General features: G+C 31.1%; 2 protein-coding genes across 21 annotated transcripts in view; one reads left to right on the top strand and one right to left on the bottom strand.

Moving 5' to 3' along the window:
- The window catches only part of Lap (phosphatidylinositol-binding clathrin assembly protein lap), a 41,382-nt gene extending 32,040 nt beyond the window's left edge, over positions 1-9,342 (top strand). For all 19 annotated transcript variants that reach the window (XM_072886654.1, XM_072886665.1, XM_072886652.1 and 16 more), the window contains one exon: positions 754-9,342. Coding sequence is in view for 2 of the 19 variants with exons in the window: in XM_072886665.1 (XP_072742766.1) it covers positions 754-771 (18 nt within the window). In the remaining 17 variants the exon portion in view is untranslated. The remainder of the gene's footprint in view (positions 1-753) is intronic.
- LOC140662931 (uncharacterized) lies at positions 7,726-27,671 on the bottom strand. 2 transcript variants are annotated; one of them, XM_072886647.1, is made up of 19 exons: positions 27,446-27,670; positions 20,820-20,919; positions 20,516-20,568; positions 19,930-20,110; positions 19,582-19,713; positions 19,301-19,457; positions 18,814-19,018; positions 16,269-16,795; positions 15,888-16,185; positions 14,718-15,236; positions 14,183-14,366; positions 13,066-13,362; positions 12,059-12,494; positions 11,136-11,264; positions 10,503-10,633; positions 9,339-9,597; positions 9,120-9,216; positions 8,673-8,783; positions 7,726-8,103 (listed from the first exon to the last, which is right to left on the bottom strand). In XM_072886647.1, the coding sequence occupies exons 2-19, from the start codon at positions 20,822-20,824 to the stop codon at positions 8,015-8,017; spliced, it is 3,810 nt and encodes a 1,269-aa protein (XP_072742748.1). In that variant the 5' UTR covers positions 20,825-20,919; positions 27,446-27,670; the 3' UTR covers positions 7,726-8,014. The 2 variants fall into 2 exon arrangements, with proteins under 2 accessions (XP_072742748.1, XP_072742747.1); XM_072886646.1 differs by lacking the exon at positions 20,820-20,919 and having other exon boundaries at positions 27,446-27,671.
- Between the last annotated feature and the right edge of the window lie 14 nt (positions 27,672-27,685).

Raw genomic sequence — 27,685 nt, 5'->3', positions numbered from 1 at the left:
TACGAATCGTAATTATGAGAGTAAAAAATATATTGTGTATTTGATTAGTTATAAATTTAATGCAAATTAAAATTTTTTTATTTATACTTTGAATGTTTTAAAATTGTTTCCTTATTATTTATGGTTTTACAAATTTAATAAAATAAAAAATTCATTGATATTTTATTAATATTTTAATAATTAATTTTTTTAATAAAATATATTACAAAAGTATATTTTTTATTTAATTTTTAATTTTGTTTTAACATTAAAAAAGTAACGAATAGTTACTTTTGATAATAAGTAACGAATAACGGTAACTTTTTAAAGGTAACTTTCCCATCGCTGGTAATTAGACAGTTCTTCAAATCTCAGAATTATATTACTAACAATAAGTGTCAAAAATTATATACATTTTTATTATAAAAACATATACGTGATGTAATTATTAATTTAAAAAAAAATTTTTTTATATTAATTTTGTCGTGAATTACAAGTTAACTGAAATGAATTTTACAATGAACGAAATCTGGCTATTCTATATTACTAATAATGCACACACGTATGTTTACACATCTTTTCTTCATCTTTTATGCAGCTCTTATCATCAATGTACAATGATTATAAATTATTTAAAAAATAATTAACTCTGTCTCGATAGTCATGTAAATATCTATCGTTATTATGGAAAAAATAGATATATACATAGACGTATCTTGATATAAAAAGGTATTGCATTTATGTAGTAAAGCACACTACCAATGAATGTTCCAGGATTTCAAATGGAATTAAGAAGACGGAGCGGAGTTTTGTAAATACCGTGTAATATGCCTAGAAAGAGAAAAGAAACAAGGATAATGTATCACGCTTATTTCCGTTAGGCATGGCCCGATCGCGATCTTGAATCATTGATTGTCATCTGATCAAATCACTGTGAAATACGATCGGCAAATTGTATCATACTTCCTGTAATATGCTCGCCGAGCAACATGCAGTACGCATTACTCCAATAATATAATGTATATGGTTCCCGTGAGCATTGACGTCGATGATTATGAATACGTCGTTTAAGCTAATATCCTTCTCTTTGTTCGAGGAGACAACAAATCGAGTCTGGCGATCGAATCTGAATTCTTAACTCGAGCCAATGCTCGCGGGAACATCCATAGAAGCGTAGAGAGCGAGGCGACGTTTTTTTCCGTCTTGTAAATCCGTAGCCGAGCATAAATTATGTAGCTTAGATGAATTAGTTGTTCCGGACGCGAGTTGCGTTTAGAATGACACGAACGTGCACGCGTGCGGTGAATATCTTCCTCATGAGGATGAACTGTGATAGTATTGCGCTCGTGTTGTTAGTAAGCGCAAAGCAGTTTTTCTTCGTTGATACTTCGTCGTCGAGCAAGCCTATTATCGAAGATGCATTTTCTAAGTTCGATGAAGAATTTTCGTAATTACGTAGCGATATTTAGGTAAAGATTAATTTTTTTAACATTTGGGAAAGGGAGGGAGGGAGGGGGGGGGAGATTGTGCGTAATCGATGGTGCGTGAATTGGCAAGAGCGCGTTTATCGATAAAGAGCACTTCCGGTGGTTCGTCATGGTTCTAAACGTAATATCGCGTTAGATTATATACACACACGTAGCTGACGATTGCACGTATACCAATGTTATCGCGTTAATGTTCAAATCGGTAAAAATAACGCAAAAAAAAGCGCAAAGCAGAAAAAATCGAAATAGAGATTCGCACATCGGGCACATATCCTCGTTGTAATATAATATAATATAAAATAAATAATATTCGCAGAGGTCTGCGATATGTATGGATATGTTGTTTCGGGACGATGCAGCGAAGGAGAGAAATAGAGAAATAGAGAGAGAGAGAGTTTTGAGGCATATTCTTTTTCCTGTCGAGAAAAGTATTAAATATTAATATGATAAAAGATATACGATAATTATTATCATATATATATAAACATACAATGTTTGGTTTAAGGGTGTACACACTCTGTTTTTTTGAATAATACTTAACGATAATAATTAATAATTATTTTGAAAAATATAAGTTTGTTTAAATAATAATAATAATAATAATAATTCAAATATAATAAAGTTTTGTTTTTTTAAATGATAAAGTTATTTTGTTTCGCCGTTCATATCTAAAAACAACACAAATGACAATATCTTATGAACGATTATTAAAAATCTCACCATTTTATTGCATATTATCGAATATCATAAAATATTCGAGTAGTACAAAACTGTATTAAAATAGATATATTATTTCATTAAAAAAATAAAACTGTCATCAGGATTAAAAAAAAACACAAATTAATTAAAAATTTTTCTCGACTTTTATTCCAAACATTTTTTATAACTCTATTATTTAAAAAAATAATTGAGTGTATGTACACTTAAACCAAATGCACCATATATATATATATATATATATATATATATATGTATGAAACGAATAGGTGGACTCATTAAATGTTCTTTATCCGTATAATGTTTGAGGATATCTTAATTAGATAGTTAACGAAGTATGTTAAAACGAGTTAAGGCTACGACGCTCACACAAAATAATTATGAAATACAACAACGTGAATGTACATGGTACTATCGATGCAGTCAATATCCTGTTGCGGTCGTTTCGTTTTGGGATTTTGTCGGCACACACTCGCGATTCCTGTTAAATTATATAAATGTCGTCGTAACTGAGAAAATGAAAAATCTATCAATGTAGCGTGTATATTGTATTTAATCGATCCTATTATTTATCCGCGATCGCTCGCTCGAATGAACGAATGGACCGCGGCTGAAAGAAGGAATTAAATAAAAAAATATGACGATATTTACGTAACGTACGCAGTACTAGTCGATGAAAGTCTGTTCGATTTTCGTTGAGGCCTCTCTCTCTCACACACACACACACACACACACACACACACACACACACACACACACACACACACACACATGTATGCACACATACAGGATAATGCGTTATCGGTCTCAAATATTCGTTTTTAATATTGTCTCTAATCTTTTTTTCCATTTTTTTATTCACTTATTCATTAATCCCGCATCGAGGACTGACACAAGATCAATTCTTCCAACGTGATTAACTCTCACTGTAAATTGATTACTCTTCTATTTCTTTCTAGATTACAATACTCTAATAATACAGATAGGAATGAAAGATTCAGTTGAGTTACGATTAATGTTAATCAACGTTAGCGGGATTGATCGACTATTAAGAGGGACTTTGACTGGCGCGTTGTAGGTATTGAATTTTTCTTAATTTTTTTTTCCTTTTTTTTTTTTTAGAGGTAACACTTTTCAGGTGCGAACCTTTCTCACTCTCTTCGTCTCGATATTTTTACTTTCGCTAGCGCGTACGTATATATCTCGATAAGCATAAATATAGCTGTATATACAACACAGATATAGATGAGAAGCATTTTTGTCTCGAAGGAAACGAGTATATATCTGCAAAATCGAATTGTGCGAAGAAGAAAGATTAATGAAATATCGTTTCGCGGGCGGATGCAGATGCGAGGCGGAGGAAGCGGCCAGATATTTAGGCTTGGTATCAACGAATCGCTTCCCTTCATTCGTCGATGTATATTTCCGTTCGCTCGCACTAGGTTCCGACTGCGTTCTCACTCTTTTCGCGAGCGTATCTTTTATATAATATAAATATATGAACGTATATAGGATCTTCTCTGAGAGCGTAAAAAACAGTAAATTATGATCGTCGCGGGGACAGTTAGTTAGTTAGTTAGTTAGTCTGTAAATCGGGATAGCTTCGAGTCGAGCAGAGATCGCGCGAGTTCTTTAAAGATAGCGCCGGTAGCTTTAGAATGCTCGCATTAGTGTAATATGAAAAAAAATGAATAATGCATAATGTATATTAATGTAATTAAAATTATTTATATTATTTATATCGATTAAGCAAAGGAAAATTCGTGCGGTTTAACATATATATTTGAGAGTATATTATATACTTGGAAGAAATCTCTTTTCTGATATAATTAATATAATTGTATGTATCATACATTGACTTTAATCGATTAATGCACGCTTTTATAAATAATTAAATAAATTCAATAATTTAATGCTTCTTGCTTATCATGTGAAACACACAATTTTCCTCGCTTACCCAACGAACAGTGGTTTGCGATATCGAATTACAATGCTAATCGATACATTCTAGTATCTTTTTCACGCTTATCCTCGTTGTATAATATCTTTAGATTATTCCTTTCTTTATTTTTTCTCATCGAGATCGAGACATTCGTGCCTAAAGCTACCGGCGTCGCCGAGCGTAACAGGACAATATTACGTATATATGATTATTATGTATATTATAGAAAGGTGTGTAAAACGAGATAGTCCAACTGTATTCTATCTCTCTCGCTGTAAACTAGTAAGATATTCTTGTCGCAACTCCTTATCGGCCCGCATAGTTATGTAAAGCCTCTCGGCCGTAAGGGTACACACTGTATATTGTTAGTATTTATAGAAAGGATCTTATATATTTATCAAGAATAAGATAGCTAACCGGTCCGACGAGCTAATAAAAATTTTATTCATAACAGTCCGGGAACGAAAAAGAAAGAGAGAGAAAGAAAATGAAAAATTAGCGCTATATATCGTATTTCCAATGTTTTTTTCATCGTAATCTAATCGAGATGTCTTCTTGTTGCTCTAAGGACGGCTTGTTCACGCTTCTCACGTTTCTCTCCAGACAAAGAGAAAGAAAGAAAGAGCTCGAAGTTTCCACAGAGAGAAATTTACTGTTATTTAGTTTTAATGTAATTTCATCTTGCTTGTATATGTATCATTGTAGTATATATATATATATATATATAGAAAGAGAGAGACGAAAGAAGAAAGATCCTGAATCGTAAGACGATATTAAATAATTTCAATTTAGAATGCGAGAATTATTCCGAGACGAGAGCATAGACGTACAAACGCCAGACGTACACGCACGTACACGATATGTCACGATATTGATCGAATGTCTCGAAAATTATTTAAGGAGAGAGAGGAAGAGAGGGAGGGAGGGAGAAGGAGAGAGAGAGTCACATTATATTTTATATTTCATAAATATATAAAATTCAAAATCTTGTTCTATAATGTAAGATATATAAGTTGTAAAATTTATTCTAATATGTCTCTGCTTTTTTCTTCTTCTCTTTCTCCTTTTTATTATACTCTACTAAAAAAGAAAAAAAATGTATATAGACTTTTTTTTCTTTTTTTATTGTAATTTTGTGAGTAAGAGAGACTAGCTGTTACTCAGATCGATTCACGTTATACGATGCGTTTGGCAAAATTGAGACAAGTCCGCCGCCGAAAGCGTTTACCTTGTGATTGTAGTAACGATGTTACGCGATATATATGTGTATGTGTGTGTGTGTGTGCGCGCGTGTGCGTACACGTACTGCGTGATGTACTACTATCGTTGACTCGTGACGCTGATTATTAATGGCAGCCTTTGCATGATGACCCGCCGGGCGTCATCGTTAAACGGTTTCAATAACAGGGCAGAGCGATCTCTGTATCGTATGTGAGTGAGCGTATAATGACGATAATGCCTTCTCGTTGTACAAATGTCGAGGAAAAGCTGAGGAAGAGAGAAAACCGCAAAAATCGTAATATCACAGTATCTTTCGCGGCGTATATTTACTTTAAGATATATACACACACACATACAAATCAGCATAGTGTTTGCTGTAATAATAGGCGAAAAGAAATGAAAGAATATGCATAGAGATCCATAGATAGTATGCAAAAAAGATGATATATATGATATATATATATATATATATATATATAGCCGTGTGTTGCGACAGGCAAAAAAAAAGTATAATTAAGTGGTGACTAGAGTCGCGACTTGGATGGGACTGAAATAAATCGAATAGTTATTAATACTAATTAGCATGAATTAGCAATTAATAGTATAAATCTTGTATAAATTAATTTTATTTTATTAATCTTTAAATAAATTATATATGCATGTATATATATTTCATACGAGATGTTTCTCTGAAAATCAGGAGACACTTTTTGTTAAATATAGAAAATATAGGAATTAAATTAGGAGAAAAGTCACGGCTGTTTTATTCAACGGCGATAGAAAGCAATTTGTGGTTGAAAACGATTATTTTTTTTAACGAATCAAGCTTTGAAGCGAATAATGTAAAGTATATAAATAACTATTCTCTTTCAATTAATTTTAAACGTTATTTTCTATTTAGGTCAGGCAATGAAAAAGAAAATATATTCGAGAAAATAAAAAATTTACAATTAGTCGTTCTAAATTCGTTTTCTTGGCTTCTGGAGGACATGTGCTCTACAAGTGGTAAAAATCAAACGCTCGTGCAAAAATGCGACTAATGTGTTACTCATTATGGCCATTATTTTTAACGCATGCGCTTACTCGTCGCAATATCGATTCTTTCATTATATCACAATTATCCGAGTAAGTGGACTAAGTGAAAAAAAAAGTGTAAATTTCTACAGAAAGTTGTCTGCGTAAACTCATTGTATCGGTCTCGTCCGAGTCGCGCGACTACAGTCGTCACAGCCGCCTGCTTTCTTGTTCGACCACGTGCTTGGCGGCTGTCAAAGACAAGCGCGAAAAATATATCACTATCCTCCGTTCAAACAATAACGAAAGGGACCGCTCTACTTTCTATATAGTGTACACGGCGTTTAAGGTAGCTCGCGACGATTATCGGATTAGAGAGAGAGATGTATAAGAAGGGAGAGGCGGCGTTGCTTCTGAGCGTTTTGTGTTCAGCTGAAAGAAGAAATCTTTACTCCGTCTCTTCGTGATCAGCATTATCAAGGAGTGACGAGAACGACAGAGAACGGATGTTAAGAACGACGAATACATGCTCGTGCATCGCGATACTAGTTATTGGGGAGGAAAAAATCGATTTAATCTCGAGAAATTCGAATCTCAATGCTGTATATATATATATATATATAATTATCGTGAAAATGATCTCTATCTCTGTATATTTATGGGGAAACATGATAAGACCCACGATGTCTATACGCGCGTCGCAGCGTTGAAATTTTATTTCTTCGAAATTACATCGGTCTTTTCGACACCTTCGCTATTTATGCTTAATGTTCGGTATATTTGTTACGCGCGCGCGCTAAGAATTTTTAATTATTAAGGCTGCGCGCTCTGAGTTAAGTTTGGCATGTTTCTCCCCCTCGCTACACATAAATAGCGGTTATTTCGAGCGAACGGGACGTCTTGAGAATGGCGTGAGTGGTGCCGTGGAAGGAATACATTCCATGTTTTTCTCCATTTTTGCGGCAATGCACATTATGCGTTAATTAAATGATTTTACGAATCAAACCTCCGAAATGCCATAATCTCGTTTCGTTCCGTTTTTTTTTTTTATTCTCCAAATTTTTTTTCTCATCCACCCTCAAGTGCAAATAATGCAAACGATGTCGACGTGTTTAACGTTTGATGTCCGCGTATATATGTATATATATATATATATATATGGTAATCGTTGCTGTAGATTCTCTTGAGAGAGGTATATATATATATATATATATATATATATATATATATATATATATATATATATATATATATACGAGAGATTATTATTTCTCTGTCCGACATATACTTTATTATATTATATTACCATTAATTACAAATTATACACCGCAGATATGTTGTAATATTTACTATGTAGCACATCAATGGCGTTTAATAGAGATATTTATTGAAATTATTTACCAGAAAACAGAAATTGTGTGCCTTAGTTGTGTTAAAAGCCTGTTAACTAATTTAATTACACATTACACTATCGCGCCGCTATTATCCTGAAATCACTTGTATCGGCGAAAAACGCGGATGTTAAAATTGTCTTGTATAGTCGTACGAGGCGTTTAAATTTATTCTGGTTAGAAAGAGCGATTAAAAAGAGACGAACGACAATAATTATAGGATTTATTTTAAGCACTGTTTTATATTCACGCGCGAGCAAATATCACTTTTTGACACTTTTGCTCTCAAGCATCATGTTGTTCTTGCTGGTTAAACTGTTTAGAAGTATACGTTCGTTGGTAAAAGGTCCATCTGCGAAATTAAGAGAGCGATAAAAATAATCGAGTATATATTAATATAATAATACATTATAAGAATTTATATACAGGCTGAATCACACACACGCTCTTAATTCTATAATCTAGAAAACTTCTTTTTTTTTTATTTTATTTTACTTTTTGCTGCAAATGAAAACTGTTATATTATTCGTTGTATGGCTTTGAGTGACGCACATATCGCGAATAATATTAAATCTTTGCGTAGAATAGTTTGGAAGGAATAATTAAGTGAAATTACTTAGGAAAAGTTTATCAATTATTTTTTCTAAACTATTATTTTTTTTCTCGATTGAGGAATTTATTAGTATGTCGAATTAAGCTTTACAAAAAAGAGAAGAAAAAAAATATCAGAATGTAACGAGCACAATTATGAAAAGATACATCTTCTATATTAATATAAGCGCTATTTGAAGTGAATACAATGGCGAGACTACAACTTGCAAAAATTGTGCATGTTGTATTCAGGCCACAAAGTAGGCGATTCACCCTGTACATTGTCAAGTGCACGAGTATATCGTTTACATCCTCTCGCTTAGGACTTACCCAATTGATACCAGTCGTCCGTATTTCCGACTTCCGCTCTGGCCGAGTTCAATGCCTTGCGGATCGCGATCGGAATTACACAAGCCATGGCGAGTGGTGGCTCACCGGTCGCTACAAAGGGATATTCGTGATTAATCGACAATCTTTAATCCTTTTAGATTTGCACATTTTCTCATTTCTGCCACGAGAAATGTTCGAGACAAAATCATGAGCTCTTTAGGCTTTGCAATTATTAATAATTCTGTTAACTGGCTAATTAAATTTTTAATTGATAAGACGCATAAATTTCATTCTACAAATAAATATAATTTTTTTTTTATTCTAAAATTTTTCAAAGAGATTGTCCAAAAATTCTTAAATTATGCGCGACCATTATGTAGAAAAATTAAATCTCTCTTTGATAATAAACGCAAATCGGAAAGGATTAACGCGGTTTCTGGATCTTACCCTTTGAACGGAGGACACCGAGTTCGTTGCTCGTGTTTCTGGAGAAAGACACACGGAAATCGACAGGAATATCCTTTGCTCCTGGCGGTTTATAGTTCTACGACAAGAATAGAATACTCGTGATAATTTAATCTTCCCCCTTTAGCATTCGATGAATCGCGGGAAGACGCGTTTTGGAGATATTAGAAGCGTTACCAAAACTCAATAAAGCTCACGTACCCAAGTTCTGTCATTTGTCAATACTCCTGTTGTAAGATTGTACACCAGATCCTCGGAAGTCCAATATCCTATTCCCATCACGAAAGCACCTTCCACCTGACCGACGTCGATCTCCGGACTTAAACTCATACCAGCATCCTCCATTAAATCCACTCTTCTAATAACATGCTGGCCGGTTAACAGGTCGACCTCGACTTCAGCGATGGTGAGACCGTAAATTTTGTAAGGCTTCAACGTGTTGTCCTGCGTGGGCGCGTACCTGTCAAGGTAAGTGCGACGAATAATAAATAAATAGAAATTAATGAATGAAAATTGCCACACATATTTTGCATTCTATAGATATCAAATTTAATATAGCTTAATCGCTCCGTCGAAATTCAACGGAAACTATTATATTGATTATGTTGTTTCAATCAAAGCAAAAAGAAATTGCAAGTGAAATCTTTATGAACTATAATATTCTTCATTAATAACTATGTACAAAGAAAAAGATTGATTTTTTTGGACAATTGATGAGATATAATAGGGTAAACTAGGGTATGAGATGGCCATAGGCTGTAATTTTTTCAATAATCTCTACGTAGCGCGCTTTTTTAATCATTATCAAAAATAATCGATATTTACGGTAGTTTATGTTCATATATTGTTCGAAATAACGATATTGCGAGTCTTATATCATATTTTTACTTTTGACTATCTGCAAAGTTTTTCATTTGTCCACTAAAAACTGATAACGTCGAATAAATTACAGTTAAGTTATCGTGATCGACGTTAGACATATTATAAAGATATGTAAATTGTTATACGACCTATAATTTTGATTTTCGTTTTCACTATTTTTTCATAAATATTATGGCCATCTTTTCCTTAAAAGTTGAGTAAGATGGCCAATGCTTACGTTGTACTATTTTGATAATATAAAATTTCTATTAAATATTTTTCTTTTAATTTCGATTTTCCTTTTAATATTACGTAATTTAAGCTTCAGTGAAGATAATATGCCAAACACTATTAAAAAATAACGAAAATAAAAGTATGTTTTTTGCATTTTAAAAAACTATGTCCATCTTACCCGAGTTTACCCTATATTTTCAGAAAGATATCAAAGAGCTTTATTTGCGTGATATTAGCATTAAAAATATGAATTAATGATGCGATGCTTACATATGTCGCGCGCATAAATCAACATCCTTTAGATACGCTGCAAAAACGAGCTTCTGCCAACTCGGATCTTTCAAGTCTTTCTTGATTGGCTCGAGTCTTTTCAAGAGCTCCTTGCAAGCTTGAATTGTGGCCTGAAATCACACATCGGATCTGATTATTATTAATCAATTTAGTATTATTGGTAATCAACGCATTGCACTACACTCAAAAAAATGATCTTGCAACTTGAAGAAAAATTTTCTAAGTGTAAAAAATTCACTGAAACAGATAAATTATTAGCAAATACTGTGATACCGCATATATTTTGCACTTAATCAATTTAAATGACAGACAGAATTTATATTTGTACTATTAGTGTAATTTAGACAGAAAATTTGTGATGCCTATCTTTAAGGCCTATTGTCAAGGACAATTATATTTGTCCTTGTATAATTAATATTCGGCAATGGGATCTAAATTTTCTAGAGGTAGCTACTTTTTGTATTTGTTAGAATATTGTTTGTCACGTATGGAATTTATAGCAGCAATATTCTAGCGATAAATTTTAATTGAGACGTCTATCTACATTAGCAAAATATTTTTTTGAGCGATATTTTTCGCGAAGCGTTGAAGATGGATTAAATGATTTCTTACATATGCGCAACTTTCGCTGGTAACACTTCCTCCGGTAACCGCGTTGTTGGGTGCTATTATGTTAGTAGTTGCTTTCACGCTGACTAACTTTAGGTCGATCCCTAGAGTATAAGCTACCACTTGAGCGACCTAAAAGCGAGAATGATATGAATAGGGATAAAGTGCAACAGAGGTAAATAATTAATCATTAATCGTAACTTTTGCATTCTGTGAAAAGTACATAGTTTAAAAAGATTCCATAAGTATCCTCCAAATTAAGTTACGAATCGTAATCCAATTTTATTCTTAACTATTTTTTTAATTCAATTATTTTTTTTTAAATTCAATTTTATATTTTTTAATTCAATTTCTATAATTTAAATTATATTAATTGTTATTTAAATTATAAAGAAAATTATTAAATTTCCTTGATAAAAAAATCTTTTGGCCAGTGACTTATAGATATACGTATATATTAGAATATTTTTTCTAATCTAAATTATTCTTATAAATAATTAACTAGTACCGCTAAATAAAGAGAAATATTTTTATCTGTATTATTTGCATTGCAATTACTCGTACATATATGTATAAACCCAGAAACTTTATATAGAGAAAATACAATAGACAACAGCTGGAAATAAATTGACATTTATAGCATTGCAATGTATGAGAATACGTCCTTTTATTTTGTAATTCTATGCAGCTGACAATGAAAGCATTTGAAATGAAACAAAAGTTGGAAAAATTGCATTTGATCGATAAAAAGTTGTCAATCTCTTTGCAAATTGAATAGCCAATTTGTATTTTTTTTAAAAATTAATTTTAATTTATATGCATCTGTTAGTTTAATAACTATTTAACAAATTATAATATAAATTTCTTTCGATGCTCCTCTCTCCCACAAGAAGGGAGGAATATTTTCTTGAAAAAATGTGTCATACCTTGGTATTTATACCCTGGCCGCATTCGATCCCGCCGTGTGTCACGCAGACCGTACCATCGCGCGCGCAAATCGACACCATAGCGTTGAATTGTCCCCAAAACATGAAAGGATACATCATCGGTACGATGGCGATTCCCTTCTTCTTCCAACGATTCTCGTTGTTGAATGTCTCGACGGCTCGCTTTCGATTCTCGTAATCGGCCGATTTTGACAGCTCGCGCCACATTGTTTCTATCACAGTTTTGTCGTCATCGTTCATGTTCGAGAATCTGACTTGTAACGGATCCTTCTTCGTCACCCTTGCAATGTGTTCCATTAGATGCTCGCTTATGGCCACTCCTTCCAAGGAGCCCGGCGCTCGACAATACGTGTTTGACGGGATATCGGTTTGCACCTCGTATCCGTTTATTGTCCAAGTGTCGGCCGCGTAACAGCTGTTAACAAACGGTGATTTAAACACACACATGTAGTTTAATTAAACTTTGTTAAAGTATTCCGAGCCTCATATTCGAACAACCTATTTTCCAATTGCAAACAACTATTGCTATTTTTTTTAGAGAAATCTAGTCTTGGGACATATTTATTACATTTAATTAACATATTAATATTTGATTTAAATACATAATATTATTTAAATATATACATTAATACATTGTTATTTAAATTAATCTCTCTCCGTCTTCCTATTTTTTTCCACCGATTTATTTTATGGAGATATTATTGAAAATTTTATGTATGAAAAAACTACAATTAAAATTTGGCGAGAGGTAAATAAAAAATAAATTAAATCTCAATTTATTTTTATAATATTTTTCTCTCTTTTTTTCAACTTTTTTTCACTTGAAAAAATATCAAAAGACGTAAATAAATAAAATTTTCTTTAAATTTTAAACTATTTTAAAGAGATTTTAAAAACGGATGAGAGAATTAAAATATGAGGCTAATATCACTATCAGAGAAACGTTGCACTTTTGCTTATCATTCGCTCTAATTTTGACGACTCACCTAGCCAAATGATGCGTTACCACCCAAGTATGGGGTTCGTTAAAGCTGCAACCGTTGTTGCACCAAATTTTCGAATCGAGATACTGAATAACTCCGTCGTCATTGACGCCGGCCTCGTATTCTTGACGTGTCATGATTCTCTTGCCTATCGATTGCATATTACCCTCGATTGACATGACGAAACGTGCCGGGCGATTCAGCTTGTGACATACCAGGGCGCAAGCACACGCGATCTGTGTATTGCGCGAAATTTTCGCCCCGTATGCACCACCGATTCGTTTCACGGAGATATTGATGCTGATGAAAATTAAAGTTACTTGATTATATTACAAAATAATTTGGCAAAATATTTTTCTCCTAAACTCATTTTAATTTATTTATTTCAAGAGAGAATTGAAAAAAAATTTCTATTTTGATTATTGTCAATTTTTGTACCGTATCACATTTTCCTCGTCAGTTGAATAGGATAAACTAGGGTATGATGGCCATAGGCTGTAATTTTTTTCAATAATCGCTACATAGGGCGTTTTTTTAGTCATTATCAAAGATGATCGATATTTACAGTAGTTTATGTGCATACATTATTCGAAATAACGATATTGTGAATCTTATATTATATTTTTACTTTTAACTATCCGCAAAGTTTTTCATTTGTCCACTAAAAACTGTTATAACGTCGAATAAATTACAGTTAAGCTATCGTAATCGACGTTAGACATATTATAAATTTTATAAATATTATGGTCATTATTTCCTTAAAAGTTAGTACTATTTTGATAATATAAAATTTTTATGAAACATTTTCCTTTTAATTTCGATAATATTACGTAATTGAAGCTTGAGTGAAGATATATATATAATATGCCAAGCACTATTAAAAAATAACAAAAATAAAAGTATGTTTTTTGCATTTTAAAGAACTATGGCCATCTTACCCGAGTTTACCCTATAAAATATTTTTCATAAAATTATCATGATTATATTACGAAATTCAATGTTATAAATATGACGAAATGGAGAAGGTGTATTTTGAAAGCATTGCTCGCACGTTATAACAGAAATTAATAGGAATTTGAGATAACTATCTTCTCATAGTCGAGAGATGAATGAGACTCACCTATTATTCTTGACATTAAGGACGGTCGCGATAGCTACTTGAACGCAATCTATCCATTGCGTAGTTGGATAGACATCCATACCATCGTCCGCGGGAACGCATACGCAAGACTGAGTCTCCATAGTGTAATGATACTGGCTGCCCAACTTTAAGGTGCCTTTTATCACGTGCTTAATATTCTCTCCTGTAAAATAACGAAAAACCGCCACCGTTTTTATATGAATTCTTTTTTAATCTCGATAGAATTTGCACAGAGTTCCTAGATATATATTTATTTATTATTAATTAATTTAATATCCTCTTTGTTTATAATTTTCCAATATTGAAAAGTCTGAAACTCTTTTAAATATCTCTATCATTGTTTATAGTGTTTTTAAATATATAGGAAAAATTTTAGAGGGTGATCCTTCCTTGAAGAAAAGTTCATGATTTCAGCATCAGTATCATTTTTAAAAAATTTTTTAGAACTTTTCTTCAAGAAATTATCCAAGGACTCTGCCATGTTTAGAAGCACTCTGTGTAACACAGTTTCTACCTTTCTTCTTCGCCGGGACGCTGATGCTTGCTACGATTCTGTTATCGTCTTTCGTTGCGATCGCATCCTCGATGGTTATCACCGGCTTCCTCTTCAAAGCTTCGCTATACTTGATCTCCACCAATTTCGCGGCCTCGTTTGCCAAATTGTGTGTCTCGGCGGCGATCACACCGACTGGCTGACCGGCGTGGAGAACGTCTTTCTCAGCGAACAGAATTTCATCGTGCATCAGCATCATCATCTGATTGACGGCCGCGGAGAACAGATTCTTGCCGGGCACGTCCTTGGCGCTGAAGAACGCTACTACGCCCTTCATGGCTAACGCCTTGCTCGCGTCTATGCTCTCGATCTTGCCGTTACCGATTTCTGTGGTGACGAAGGCGCAGAACACTTCTCCAGGATACGGCGGTAGATCGTTGCAATACTGGGCTTCGCCCGACGTCTGCTGAATCGCCTCCAGCTTCGTCGTCGGCTTGTTCACCGGCCACATGTTCTTGTCCGAGTCATAGTCTTGTGTACCTGAATTTTTTTCATGCGCGATTTATCGACTTTTTTTCAACAGATTCATTCAGTACATCTATCTTTCTCTACATCTTTAATATCAAAATTGCTTCAACATTAACAGTTTGATTTAAAGTTTCAAAAATTTAATAAGATAAAAAGTCACCTGAAAAACAGGCCAAAAATCGCCTGTTTTTTCACCCTTCACAGACATTAATTCTCTGAAATTTTCAAATTGAGCCTACTTTCAGATTTTTTTAAAATTGAGGGGAGAGGGGGAAAAAAATTTTTGTTGAAGTTGCAAGATCATTTATTTGAGTGAGCGTTTCATCCCCTTAACGGCCGAAAAGGCACACTCAAAAAAATGATCTTGCAACTTTAATAAAAATTTTCTTCCCCCTCTCCTCTCAATTTTTAAAAATCTGAAAGTAGGCTCAATTTGAAAATCTCAGAGGATTAATGTTTCATGATAAACTATTATTTAGCATCACATTTAGGTCCGAATTCAAGGGTAAAAAAACAGGCGAATTTTGGGGTCACTCTTTATAGATGAAGTAAATGTCAAACTTTTTAATCGATCCTTGCAAATTTTAGAGAAGCAAATTAAATTCTGGAGAGCGTGAAAGAGAAACAAAAAATATATCCTTCGAAATTTATTGATCATTCTACCTGAAGAAAGTCCTCGTTCTAAAATAGTGCCACCGCTGCGAAGCTTGGAATCCACGTTCTCCGGTTTGATGTGTAGCACACACTTGTAGAATAATCCTTCAGCGAGGGTCCTACGGAATTCTGGCGAATAGTCCGGCAGCACGTGATCAGGTTGGAGTTCGTTGTGCAGAGTCTCCAGGGCAGTTTTTAGCACGGTTTTATCGAAAATCGATTTACCCACCAGCAGTTCCTCGGTGTTCTTCGCGTGTAGGAAATGCTCGTTAATACCACCGAAGATGATGTTGGGCTTCTCCAGCACCTTCGAGAGAAATATCATTTTTTACAAATAATGGATAATAAAACGATTTAGAAACATAATATGTGTTTACGAAATATATTTACTTTGCCGCCGCCGTCGAGTTTGAAGAGGAAGCCAGCGTTGACATGTGCATGGGCATTCTGCGCTCTTGGCATGATCTTGTAGGATCTGTACTCGTACTCGTTGGACAGAGCCGGCAGCACCACGCTGTAGATGATCTTGTGATTCATGTCGATCTTGAGGAAATCCTGCAGCATCACACTTTGCTTGTTACCGGGTTTATTGAGAATATGTATTTGGGTACCGACGGTTTCTAATATCAGGAACAAGTCGGATGGAAAATCATGGTGCGCGTGCTTGATCATCAGGTTGCCGGCGATGGTGCCGATATTGCGTACCGGCACACTAGCGATCAGATCGATATGATGGACCAGGTGATGCAGGTACTTAAATCCTTCATCGGACGAATATTTCTGAAAGACCTCCATCGCCACGGTAAGGGATATATTCCCGCCCAAGATTAGAGATTCTTTCGTCTTCTCGATGCGACGCAGGTCCTGGATGTTGTTTATATCGATGTGAAGATCGTTTTTGCCCGTTCGATAAATACCTGGGTTTTTTTAGATGTCATATTTAATTGGTGATCGACAAAACATTTATTGAAATGACTGGAAGAAAATTATTAAGTATATATACTGAAATACACAAAATATCTCACTTATATATATATATATATATATATATATATTACAGAATCTGTCGTTAAAAAATAATGCGATAGAATTGAAATACTCTGTATATTAGCTCTCTATTCGCGAATGAAAGGTTTTCATTTTATCATTAGAACATATTAGTTTGAATTAATACGAGTAAGGAACCAGAGTTGGGAAGGTTACTTTATAAAAGTAACTCGTTACTGTTACTCAAAAAGTAAGGAATCGTTACAATTTTCGTTACTTTTTTTGTATACAATTTTTGCACTAAACACTAAAAATTTTTGAACATTATTTCACAGTAATCAAAATGATATAATTTTTTGATAAGTGATATCGCTATTGATATAAATGTATGAATATGTGTAATAATTTTGATAATAATAAATTATTTTAAATAAGAGAAACTTTTTGAAAAAAAGTGTAAACAAATTTTCTTAAATACTTTTAGATTCTGTAAATGTTAATGAAATAATTTTCTCATTGTTAGTTTACTTTCAATAGATTGGTAAATATGGTTAAAATTGCTTTCTTCAATATTTTTTATTTTAAAATTCTAACACGATACGATAATTTTCATAACATTGAATTCTTGGCTAATCCGTGAATTATCTATCTGCTTATTATTTATTCTTAATCCTTGCTTTTCGGCTTAGGATGGCTTCCAGCTTACACGGTTTATGTATTTACATAAAACATATTTCATATCTTGAATTCTATAAACCATTTGAATATGCTTACTAATTCTTTCAAATATAATCCAAAAATATATCCCATAAAATAAAATTAACTAAACTGAAATTTAACTATAATTCCATAAAAATATAGAAAATATAATAAATATAATATATATATATATATATATATATATATATATATATATATAAACATCTAAATAAAAATATAAATATCTATATATACAAACATATACATACATTAACTATATAATCTATAATTTCTTGAAACAAAACTTGTCAATCTATTTTCATCCAGAATTTTAAGTTGAAATCAAAATTCAAATTAAAATCAGAAATGACAATTAAACTTAAATTAAACTTAAAATCAAAATTAAAATTAAAATTAAAATTAAAATTCGAATTCGAGTTCTCAATTCAAAATCAAAATTCCAAATTCTAAATTCCAGAATCCAAAATCCACACACACACAAAATTCGAAAAACCAAAAATTTCTTTCACTGCAGACTTTTAAAATTCAAACCTTAAGACTTTAAACTCAAAAATTCGAAAATTCAATCCTTCAAATTAAATTTTTTTAAATCCTTCAAAAATTAAAAAATATTTTACTAATGTAGATAGATTTCTAGATGTCTCAATTAAAATTTATCGCTTCTTTTCGTATCTGTTAGAATATTGTTTGTCACGTATAGAATTTATAGCAGCAATATTCTAGCGATACCTCTAGAAAATTTAGATCCCATTGCCAAATATTAATCACAAATATAATTAAAGATAGGCATCACAGACTAATTTTCTGTCTAAATTACACTAATAGTACAGATATAAATTCTGTCTCTGTCATTTAAATTGATTTAGTGCAAAATATATGCGGTATCACAGTATTTGCTAATAATTTGTCTGTTTCAGTTAATTTTTTACACCTAGAAAATTTTTGAAGTTGTAAAATAATTTTTTTGAGTGAACCTTGTAAGAAACATACATGATAAGAAAGTTCTAACATAGGCCATGAATAATAATGCAAATGATGATAAGTCTCATGTTTATTACGTACTTGGAATATCCAATGTAGATTTATCCAAATAGATAAACACTGACTGACGCTTTGTACTTTTTCTATTATGTTTATGTATGAAATTTTAATAAATTATTTATTAACTATTATAAATAATTTACTAATTTACTTTGTATAAATGAAAAAAATATCTCTTGGGAATTACCGTGCGCTGTATTGCCGCCGTTTAATATATATGTAGCACTGGGTTTGTGTTGAAATACCGCGAACAGATCCTCGACTGTGTAAACTTTATAGAATTCCGCATCTTCCAACTTTATATCCAACTTTACGTTGTTTGACTGTTTATCGGCGCAACTGTTTGTACACGGCAATCCGTTCCTCGGGCAGGTTTTGATCTGGTAAAGCTCCTACAAAAGTGTATATTATTGCACTTGTAATCCGTAAATGATATAAAAAGCATTGCCTTGTAATATCAAAAAAAAAAAAAAAAAAAATAATAATATCTTATTTTCTTAATTTATTAGAATTTTATTAGACAAAAATAAAATATAATTTTACAAGAAAGTACAAATTGTATATAAAGATGAAATAAAATTAAATAAAACTAAAATGAATAATGTTCTGAAATTGAGGTGAATAAATTTTAATGCAATTTTTAGAAGCAAAACTTTTTAATCGCGCGCAATTACCTCGATGTCGCGAATGTCTTTTTTCATCGCAGGGGACGCGTCGCTGGCGTATCCTTTAAACGCATCCAGAATTGGTCGATAACCCGTGCAGCGACAAATATTACTGCCGAACGAATTTTCAATCTCTTGCATTGTCAATTTCTTGTTTTGCATGAGACTGAAAATAACATATGAAAAAAAATCAGATAGATATGGAGACGCATTAAAACACGGATATTCGAATGCGATGTTTTATTAGGAAGAATGCTCTTATTTTTTTTTTTTAATTTTCTTCGTCATACCTGTAAAAATTCATCACCATGCCGGGAGAACAGTATCCGCATTGTGTACCATTTTTTCCAGCGAGCGCAGCTTGAATTGAGTGATAGCCATCTCGTCTGTTTCCTATTCCTTCAATCGTATTAATTGCCCATCTAAAAAAAATTATATGATAAAGGAAGTAAATCGACAAGATTAAAAGAAGAAAAAAAATTCAAAACGTCAAAGATCAAAAATCAATATTGAAGACGAGACACCTCGTACGACAAATGCGTCGTGCGTTAAAAATTTTCATTGCATAATTTCTTTTTTTTTTTCTTTGACAAAGAGTGAAATATGAATACAAGTTTTCGATTAAATTACGCGCATACCCGTCGCAAATTAATATCGGTACGAGGCAAGAATTCACAGCCATTGTTTCACCCTTGATTTTCGCAGCCACGATGCAGGCACCGCAGCCACCCTCGTGGCACATGGCTTTTGTGCCGCGGAGTTTCGCATAGTCGCGAATGTAAACGTTAAGGGACGTGTTCGCTGGTATACCTCCAGACACTGAAAGCGAGTTTGCAATTATAAAATTTGAACACGTCAAAGTTACGATATAGATATATAACCATCGAAATGATATACATGTATGTATAGTATCGACTTTAATATTTCAAATTTCTGTATTCTGAAAGCTGTTAAGTTAAATTAAATTTTCATAATTGATTGCTAAAGCTTCCATCAAGTTGCAATTAAATTTTCATAATTGAATGTAATCATTATTACTATTATAATTAAATTGTCATAATTAAGTTCTATCATTTTCGCTATCATAATTAGATTTTTGTAATTAAATTTTGCAATTTCAGTTGTATCGTAATTATTTATTTTACTATTCAGTAGAGTCGAAACTTTTTCATCTTTATAATTATAATGTCTATATAAATTATGTCCGAAGAAAATATACAACACCCTTGTGTGATACTCCATTAATCGTGAAGTTGACGGAATTTTTGCCATCCTCCCTGCAACGAAATGTAAATTAGACTAGATGGAATTGCAACGTTATCAATTGAATTGAATTATTTTCATTTATATTTTATATTTCGTATACTTGATATAGTATGATCATAATAAAAAAATTAATCAAGAGTCAAAAGCTTCTAAATTTACATAAAGCTTTATGCTAGATTTTTGTTTATCTCATTTATACGCATAAAATATGTACGCCAGCGTATTTTATAGACGTCCTTTTATAGAGGTAATCAAAACTTACATCATTGTCGTTGGGATTGTCAGTTGTAATCGCACTGACGTGCACAAATAGTAAAATCCTTTGCCCCCGAGATTCTTTTATACGATATACGAGCGTCGTTCTACGATAATAATAACATACACAAAAATAGTATTATCAGATAATAATTTTTTTTGTATTTCAAAGAAAGCAAATGACGATGATAAAATTGTGTTGGTAATACTTATAGATAAATGATTTACTATGATTTACAATGACGTTTGAAATTGGAATTATAGATTAAAGTGATTTCGCATGATTGTAAAACAGAAGAGCCGAAAGGCGTTTTTCGTTTTAATAAACGATTTAAATGATCAAGCAAAATATATAATAGTTCTGGTCTTGATCGTACACTTATTACATAATGACATGGGATATATAATAATTCCTGCCTTGATTATACACTTATTACATAAAAAGCAATATAGGAGTGTCGTTTAGTAATTCTGTTTGTTGAAAAAAAAATGTTGATTATCTCGAGAGAAAAAAACGTTTTTCGTGACAAGTGAGATTTATGAATTCTTTAGTTAAAAATAATCAAATCATGCTATCACTTACGAGGCTGATACACAATAGATCTCATGTTTTTAAATAACAGATTGATTATTATTGCATAGATGACTTGTATCATGTGTTGAAATAAGTATTAATATTCTTTTCTAACTCTTATTATATATTTACATTGTATCAGTTCTTTCTTTTTTTCCTCTTCTCTCCTTCTCTCTCTCTCTCTCTCTCTCTCTCTCTCTCTCTCTCTCTCTTTCAGAATAATAAACATTTCATACATCTTAATTTTTGTACGCAATATCTGGATATAATAATAATAATTCATTTTCAGTTACAATGTTATTTTTATTTATATAACTTTTTGTATTAAATTATTTTAAATTATTTTTTTCAATGCATTTTGAAGAATTATTTATTACAGAATATACGTTATTGGGTTTTGCTATTATATTAAAATGCATATGTATAAATATTTAATTAATTTATACATATGCATAATTATTACACTCTGTTGGGTAAAACAATTTTAATATGAAAACACGCAAAATAAAAGAATTACATTCTTACGTAAGACAAAAATATTTAGTATAGGAAGATAAAAACAACTGTGATAACTTATTGCCATGAGATATATTTATATCCAATGTCAGTTCAATAGGAGAATTGAAAAAAAAGCTTGCACGCTACTTATATATTTATAAAAGCAGTTAAATAATTAAAATTATTAAAATTATTATGTATAAATGCATAAGTAGTATGCAATTACTTAGTTTTTTAAAAGGCAAAGAGAAAGTTTAAGATTACATACATGCACAGGATGTATCTTATGCAACTGGATGAAGTTATATCTTTAAAATGATTAAAGATAAGATTGTAACGTAAAATAAAATGGCTTTAAACGCTTTATATTTTTATGCATTTTTGTACATGAATGCAGTTAATTATATTTTTTTTAATACTATACTATTAGATATACTAATCGATACAGTTTTCTATATAAAATTATTAAAAAATTATGCTTAAAAATTAATTTAGAAGTTATTTTAACTTAAATTTGAAAATAGTATTTTCCTCGTCATTACCGGATTTATACTTTCTCTTTTTTCTGTAGATTTCTATATATTCTGTACATTTATGCTTGTTAGTAAGGTTGTTTTTTGTGAACATGAAATATCTCGCAATATTCACGCAGAATATATTTTGCCATAATAAAGTAATTAATGTAATATTCAACTTATATTTTTGTTTTATAATATCTTAGTAATATGAAGAAAATGCGAGAAAATATCTCTAAAAAATTATTAATTTGATTTTTGATTGTACTTTTTCTGTATTTATTGTATAATAAAAAATATTCAAATAGTGCATCATACTTCAGTCATTTTTTTATCTTATTTTTGAAAAATGCCAAATGCTGCTTTACAAATTTAAAGTTAAAATAACTTTTAAATTCTCAATTGCTAAAAGTATAACTTTTTAATAGTTTTATGTAGAGAAAGAAAAACATTGATTAGTAAAAAGAGGAGAAAGAAAGAGATTAACATTAATTGATTGATTAAAAGATAAGAAAAGCAGCGGAAGTAATGTAAATTACTTACATTATCTTCAAGTAGAGATATAAATAAAAAGATTATTTCATAAAATATTGACAATTAATATAAAAATTTATCAAATTTATATCATCGATCAGTGTAAAATTAATTGTTACACTGACTTACTATTTACAGTGTATTAGCAAATCTATAATAGCATTTAGCAGTACGTTACGACTATAGAACTAGTCGAATAAGCAGGTCAGGGTACTTGTTGTGATTGCATTTAATAAAATCGGAGAAATCGCGATTTTTGTTATGCTCTTCAACGAGTAAAAATAAATAATATTTTTATTATGTAGGAAGATGATGTTGCAGAAAGCTTATCGCATATAAACTATTCAGATAACGGTGATTAATCATATTGATTAATTATATTGCTGTCATGTTACTAACCAAAAAAAAATTGTATTATTGTTATAATATCATTGTTGACAACATGACAGGAATCTCATAGATAGTTGGATATCTGAATATAATATACATATAAGTAATAAAAGAATATAAAAGTGTAAATAAAAATTCTTAAATTTAACAAAAATAAAATTATATACATAAATACAATTTTAATAATAATTTAAATTTTATTTTTGTTAAATTCAAGAATTTTTATTAAGTCTTTTTAACACAAACTTTTATCAACTAATACTTTCGGATATAATTTTGAAAACTTATAATATACATAGATTATATATGCATCTAGAGAGGGTGTAAATATCAAAATATGCATGGACAATATTTTAAAGAAATACAATTATATAATTTATTGGACAAACTCGATTTTTCCTGAATAAAAATGTAATGGAAAGATTTATTAAAAATTAAAATTAGTTATCAACACATATTTACATAGATTTACAAATCTGAATAATATAACAAGAAATCTACTAACAACGAAAATACGAGAGATGAATTAACAATTATTTCTTAAAAATACTAAGAAAAACCGTGCGAAATTTAAATAATTCGCCGCTTACGTTATGCGAGAAATATATTTGCAATATCTTGCGTAAGAATCTTGACAGCAAAAGTACGATGATGTTGCAAGTTTTCTTAAATAGGTACACGATGAAGATCGCACTCGAGTAGAACCAATGAGGGACTTATCTATCTATACTGTTATTGTGAGGTAGCATTTCCTTTATTCGCGTAAATCTCTGCAATGAGATGAATTATGTACCTCGTATGATTAACAATCTTGGAAATCGTTATTAACATATAATGAGGCAATTTCTTGTCTTTCCTCCGTAATTTGTAATGTTCATTTTGCCATCGGCAAATCGACAATAATGAAGAAGCTTGTTTCGCGTAACATGTCATTAGCACATCATCTACAATTTTATTTCATTACATTGCGTACTCAGATTCACGCGTGTAACGTTATTGTACACGGAAATAATTTATTACGTCAAAGATTGAGATGCGTTGATATCTAACATCCATGCACATGATGTGTCTAATCTGCGTGTACTCGCGGGATTTACGTAACGTAATTATAGCACTGAAGTTTAAAGCACACTGCAAAAAATTTGAAAAATTTATTTAGGCTAAGCCTAAATAAATTTTTTTTTAATGTGCAGTTTTTTTTCAAATTTTCTATATTATCTATATTATGTCTCCAATCTTTGGATTGTTTTTTTTTTTTGCTCATATTTTTATTGCGTATTTGTTTCAACTCACAATCATTATTTATTTCAGCGTTATCCCTTAAAGCATTTTTAAATCGTTTGAATTGTTATGAAACTCTTAATATTTGAAATTTATAATTAATTCTTATTTAATTAATCACTCTATAATTATGATGTGTAATTTTCATTTTCATTTATTTACTGTTTAAGCAATAAAACTTCTAGACAAAAAAAAAGAACAATTCTTCGAAGAGCGACCAAATTCTTGGAAGCTATTATTAACTTGTTGTGCATAATTTTTTTTAACTTAAAAATACCTATAACTATAAATTTAATAACTTTTAACTAAATGGAATAGCTATAAATTTTTACTAAACTGTAAGTTTAGTATTTTTTTTTTTTGTTCGTAAAACTTGTTGTTGCGAAATATATCGAGTGTGTAACTTTTCCAATGCGTTTGCTGGACATTGTATCGGTTTTTTTTCTCACTTTGCCAAGCTTTGTATAGACAAACAGAAATGTAATTGTTAAACTATTAATTTGTATCAAAATAGATATTGGTATTCATCTCGAATCAATTCAATTCTCGATGTTATAAGTATAGCAAAAAGTATTGGATATGTTATAGAAAGATTTTTTTACATTTATTGTATTTCAAAAAATCCAGCTTCATTATACATATATTTTATATATATATATATATATATATATATATATATATATATATATATATCTCAATTTCAATTTTTTATGGTTATACTTGATGCATCACCTTTCTCTAAATATTTAATTAAGAGAGTATATCAGAAAGTTTTTTTCTGTGTTAGGAAACAACGAGAAAAATAAATTGGAAAATTATATTGGACAAATTGAGTTTCGTAATCCAAATTTTAAAAAGAAAAACAGCAACTAATATAATTATATATTATATATAAATATATAATATATTATATAATTATATAAAAATAATACAATTTCATTATCTGCACTATCGTTTACGTAAACTTCTCGTATCTTGATATGCATCGTCAAAATCAATGTTTCAAGAGTTCTCTTTGGACTACTTTCAAGCATTCGATTTCACTCAGTGACTTGTATGGTAGTTTTATCTTTTCCATGTACCGTTTAGGAGGCAACAAATGTCGGGCTTTAATGTTGGCTTGACCATTTGAAATATCGCTTGCAATCTTTGAAGGTTTCCTATGATTGACAAACTAAAACCAACAGACATTTGTGATGGAAAAAGAAAGATATTAAAGTGTTGATTTCATAAAAATTTAAAGAAGTATCGATGTTAATAAAGATACCACCAGTATCAATGAAGTAAAAATAGCATCGCTTCACTGCTATTTTCACTGACTGTATTTTTCCCTCGATCGTAAATGTTGAATAGTTATTTCGAAAAACATAATTTCTTGAAAATATTTAATAATATTTAAATTCTTAACAAATTGGTTTTACAAGCAAACCGGTTGCCCAACGGTCGTCTAGAAAAATATGTCATGTAGAAGAATTAGACGTTTTCTTTTTCTTTATCACGTAACATACTTCGCAACATCGCATTAAAATCGTAAAGCAACTCTCATTCTGTTGTCCACTTTGATTACATAAATTTGTGACCGTAAATACGTTTCTTCGTATCTTTTTGTCACGCAAATAATTTTCACGACAAACAGATAAATAAAACAAAAAGATTTAAACGATGTTTTGCACTCGGTGGTAAAATCATACAACGTAATATTGCAAGTCACTTATTTGGTGATTTATTCTATAAACAAAAATATGTTTATTTTCATTCTTATCTTATACAAACCGTCTTCGTAATCAAACAGAAATAGAACAAACAGAATGAAAGAATAGAATAAAGGAAGTAGAAATTAAACGATATTACACTTGTGTCAGCAGTATTAAAATCACACAACATGACATTACAAAGTAGATATCACTGTTATATCGCGGGGGCGTAATTTATGTTTATTTCTTTGAAGCTTTCCGTCTTTTTCACGAAAGCAATTATCATGACGAGAAAAAAAATAGCACGAATAAAAGAAGTAAAGAAGAAGAAGCGGAAAAAGAAAAAAATGGAATGCTACGCATTCAGCATTAATAATTTTGTATTGATGTACAACACGATGCGTAACGTTGCAAAGCAGCTGTTTTATACACGGAGAAATTATTACAGTAAAAATTACAATATAATTTTTGTAATCGTAGAACACACTAAAATATATCAGAAAAACCACGCGATATTTTTATTCAATAATATTAATACATTACATACATATTAGAAAAAGTAGTATTGAAATTACGAAAATATTTTTACAAACAAATGCATAATTTACAATTTTTATAATCGTAAATATTTTATATGTCGTTATATATTCCAGTTTTAGAATAAATGTTACGAAAAAGAATATACATATTTTTACATGTAAATTTTACTGTAAAATTCTCTCCGCATATATTTTGATCGCGCAAATTTTCACGAAGAAACATAAACAGTCTAGACAAAATAAAGCGGACGACGAATATCTTTGAGAACGTAAACACTAGGGGTAAGCCAGTTATTGTTGTTTGGATTAAATGCTTACTATAACAAACAGTATTCCGTCGCAACATTAATAATATTACTAATGATAAACTCAATGAGTCTGCGATAATTTCGTTATTGTTAAAACTTTGTTAGTGATCGGTCAATATAATTACTTGGTGTTCAATGATTACGATACATTCGAAAATCATTGAGAGAACTCAGAACTGATTATTGCGCTTTTATTGATTGAAATGTTATCGAGCGATAGACGAGGAAACTTTATCATGACGTAAAATATACACCGGGGGACGACTTATATCACTCTAATTCACTTTCACAGTGACGTACCACAAATTGTTAGTGCTGACAGCTGCGCTCATTGCTGGTGTCGAGAATACGATGCGATGGTTCCGCAGAAACAATTAATTTGACAATTAATGTAGACAAGGCTGAACTGATAATTTCTTTCTCTTCTTCTTCTTAATCGTCTTTAATGATCACCAATGACCACCAATCCGTACAATCATTGTTAAAGGTATCGAATCTGCTAACGAATGTATCCGCTCCTTGAAATGTATCGCACTCAGG

This window comes from Anoplolepis gracilipes, chromosome 2 (genome assembly GCF_047496725.1).
Source record: "Anoplolepis gracilipes chromosome 2, ASM4749672v1, whole genome shotgun sequence".
NCBI classification, from domain to species: Eukaryota; Metazoa; Arthropoda; class Insecta; order Hymenoptera; family Formicidae; genus Anoplolepis; species Anoplolepis gracilipes.
The sequence above is the reverse complement of the archived record's forward strand: the minus strand, read 5'-3'. Positions and strand labels throughout refer to the sequence as shown.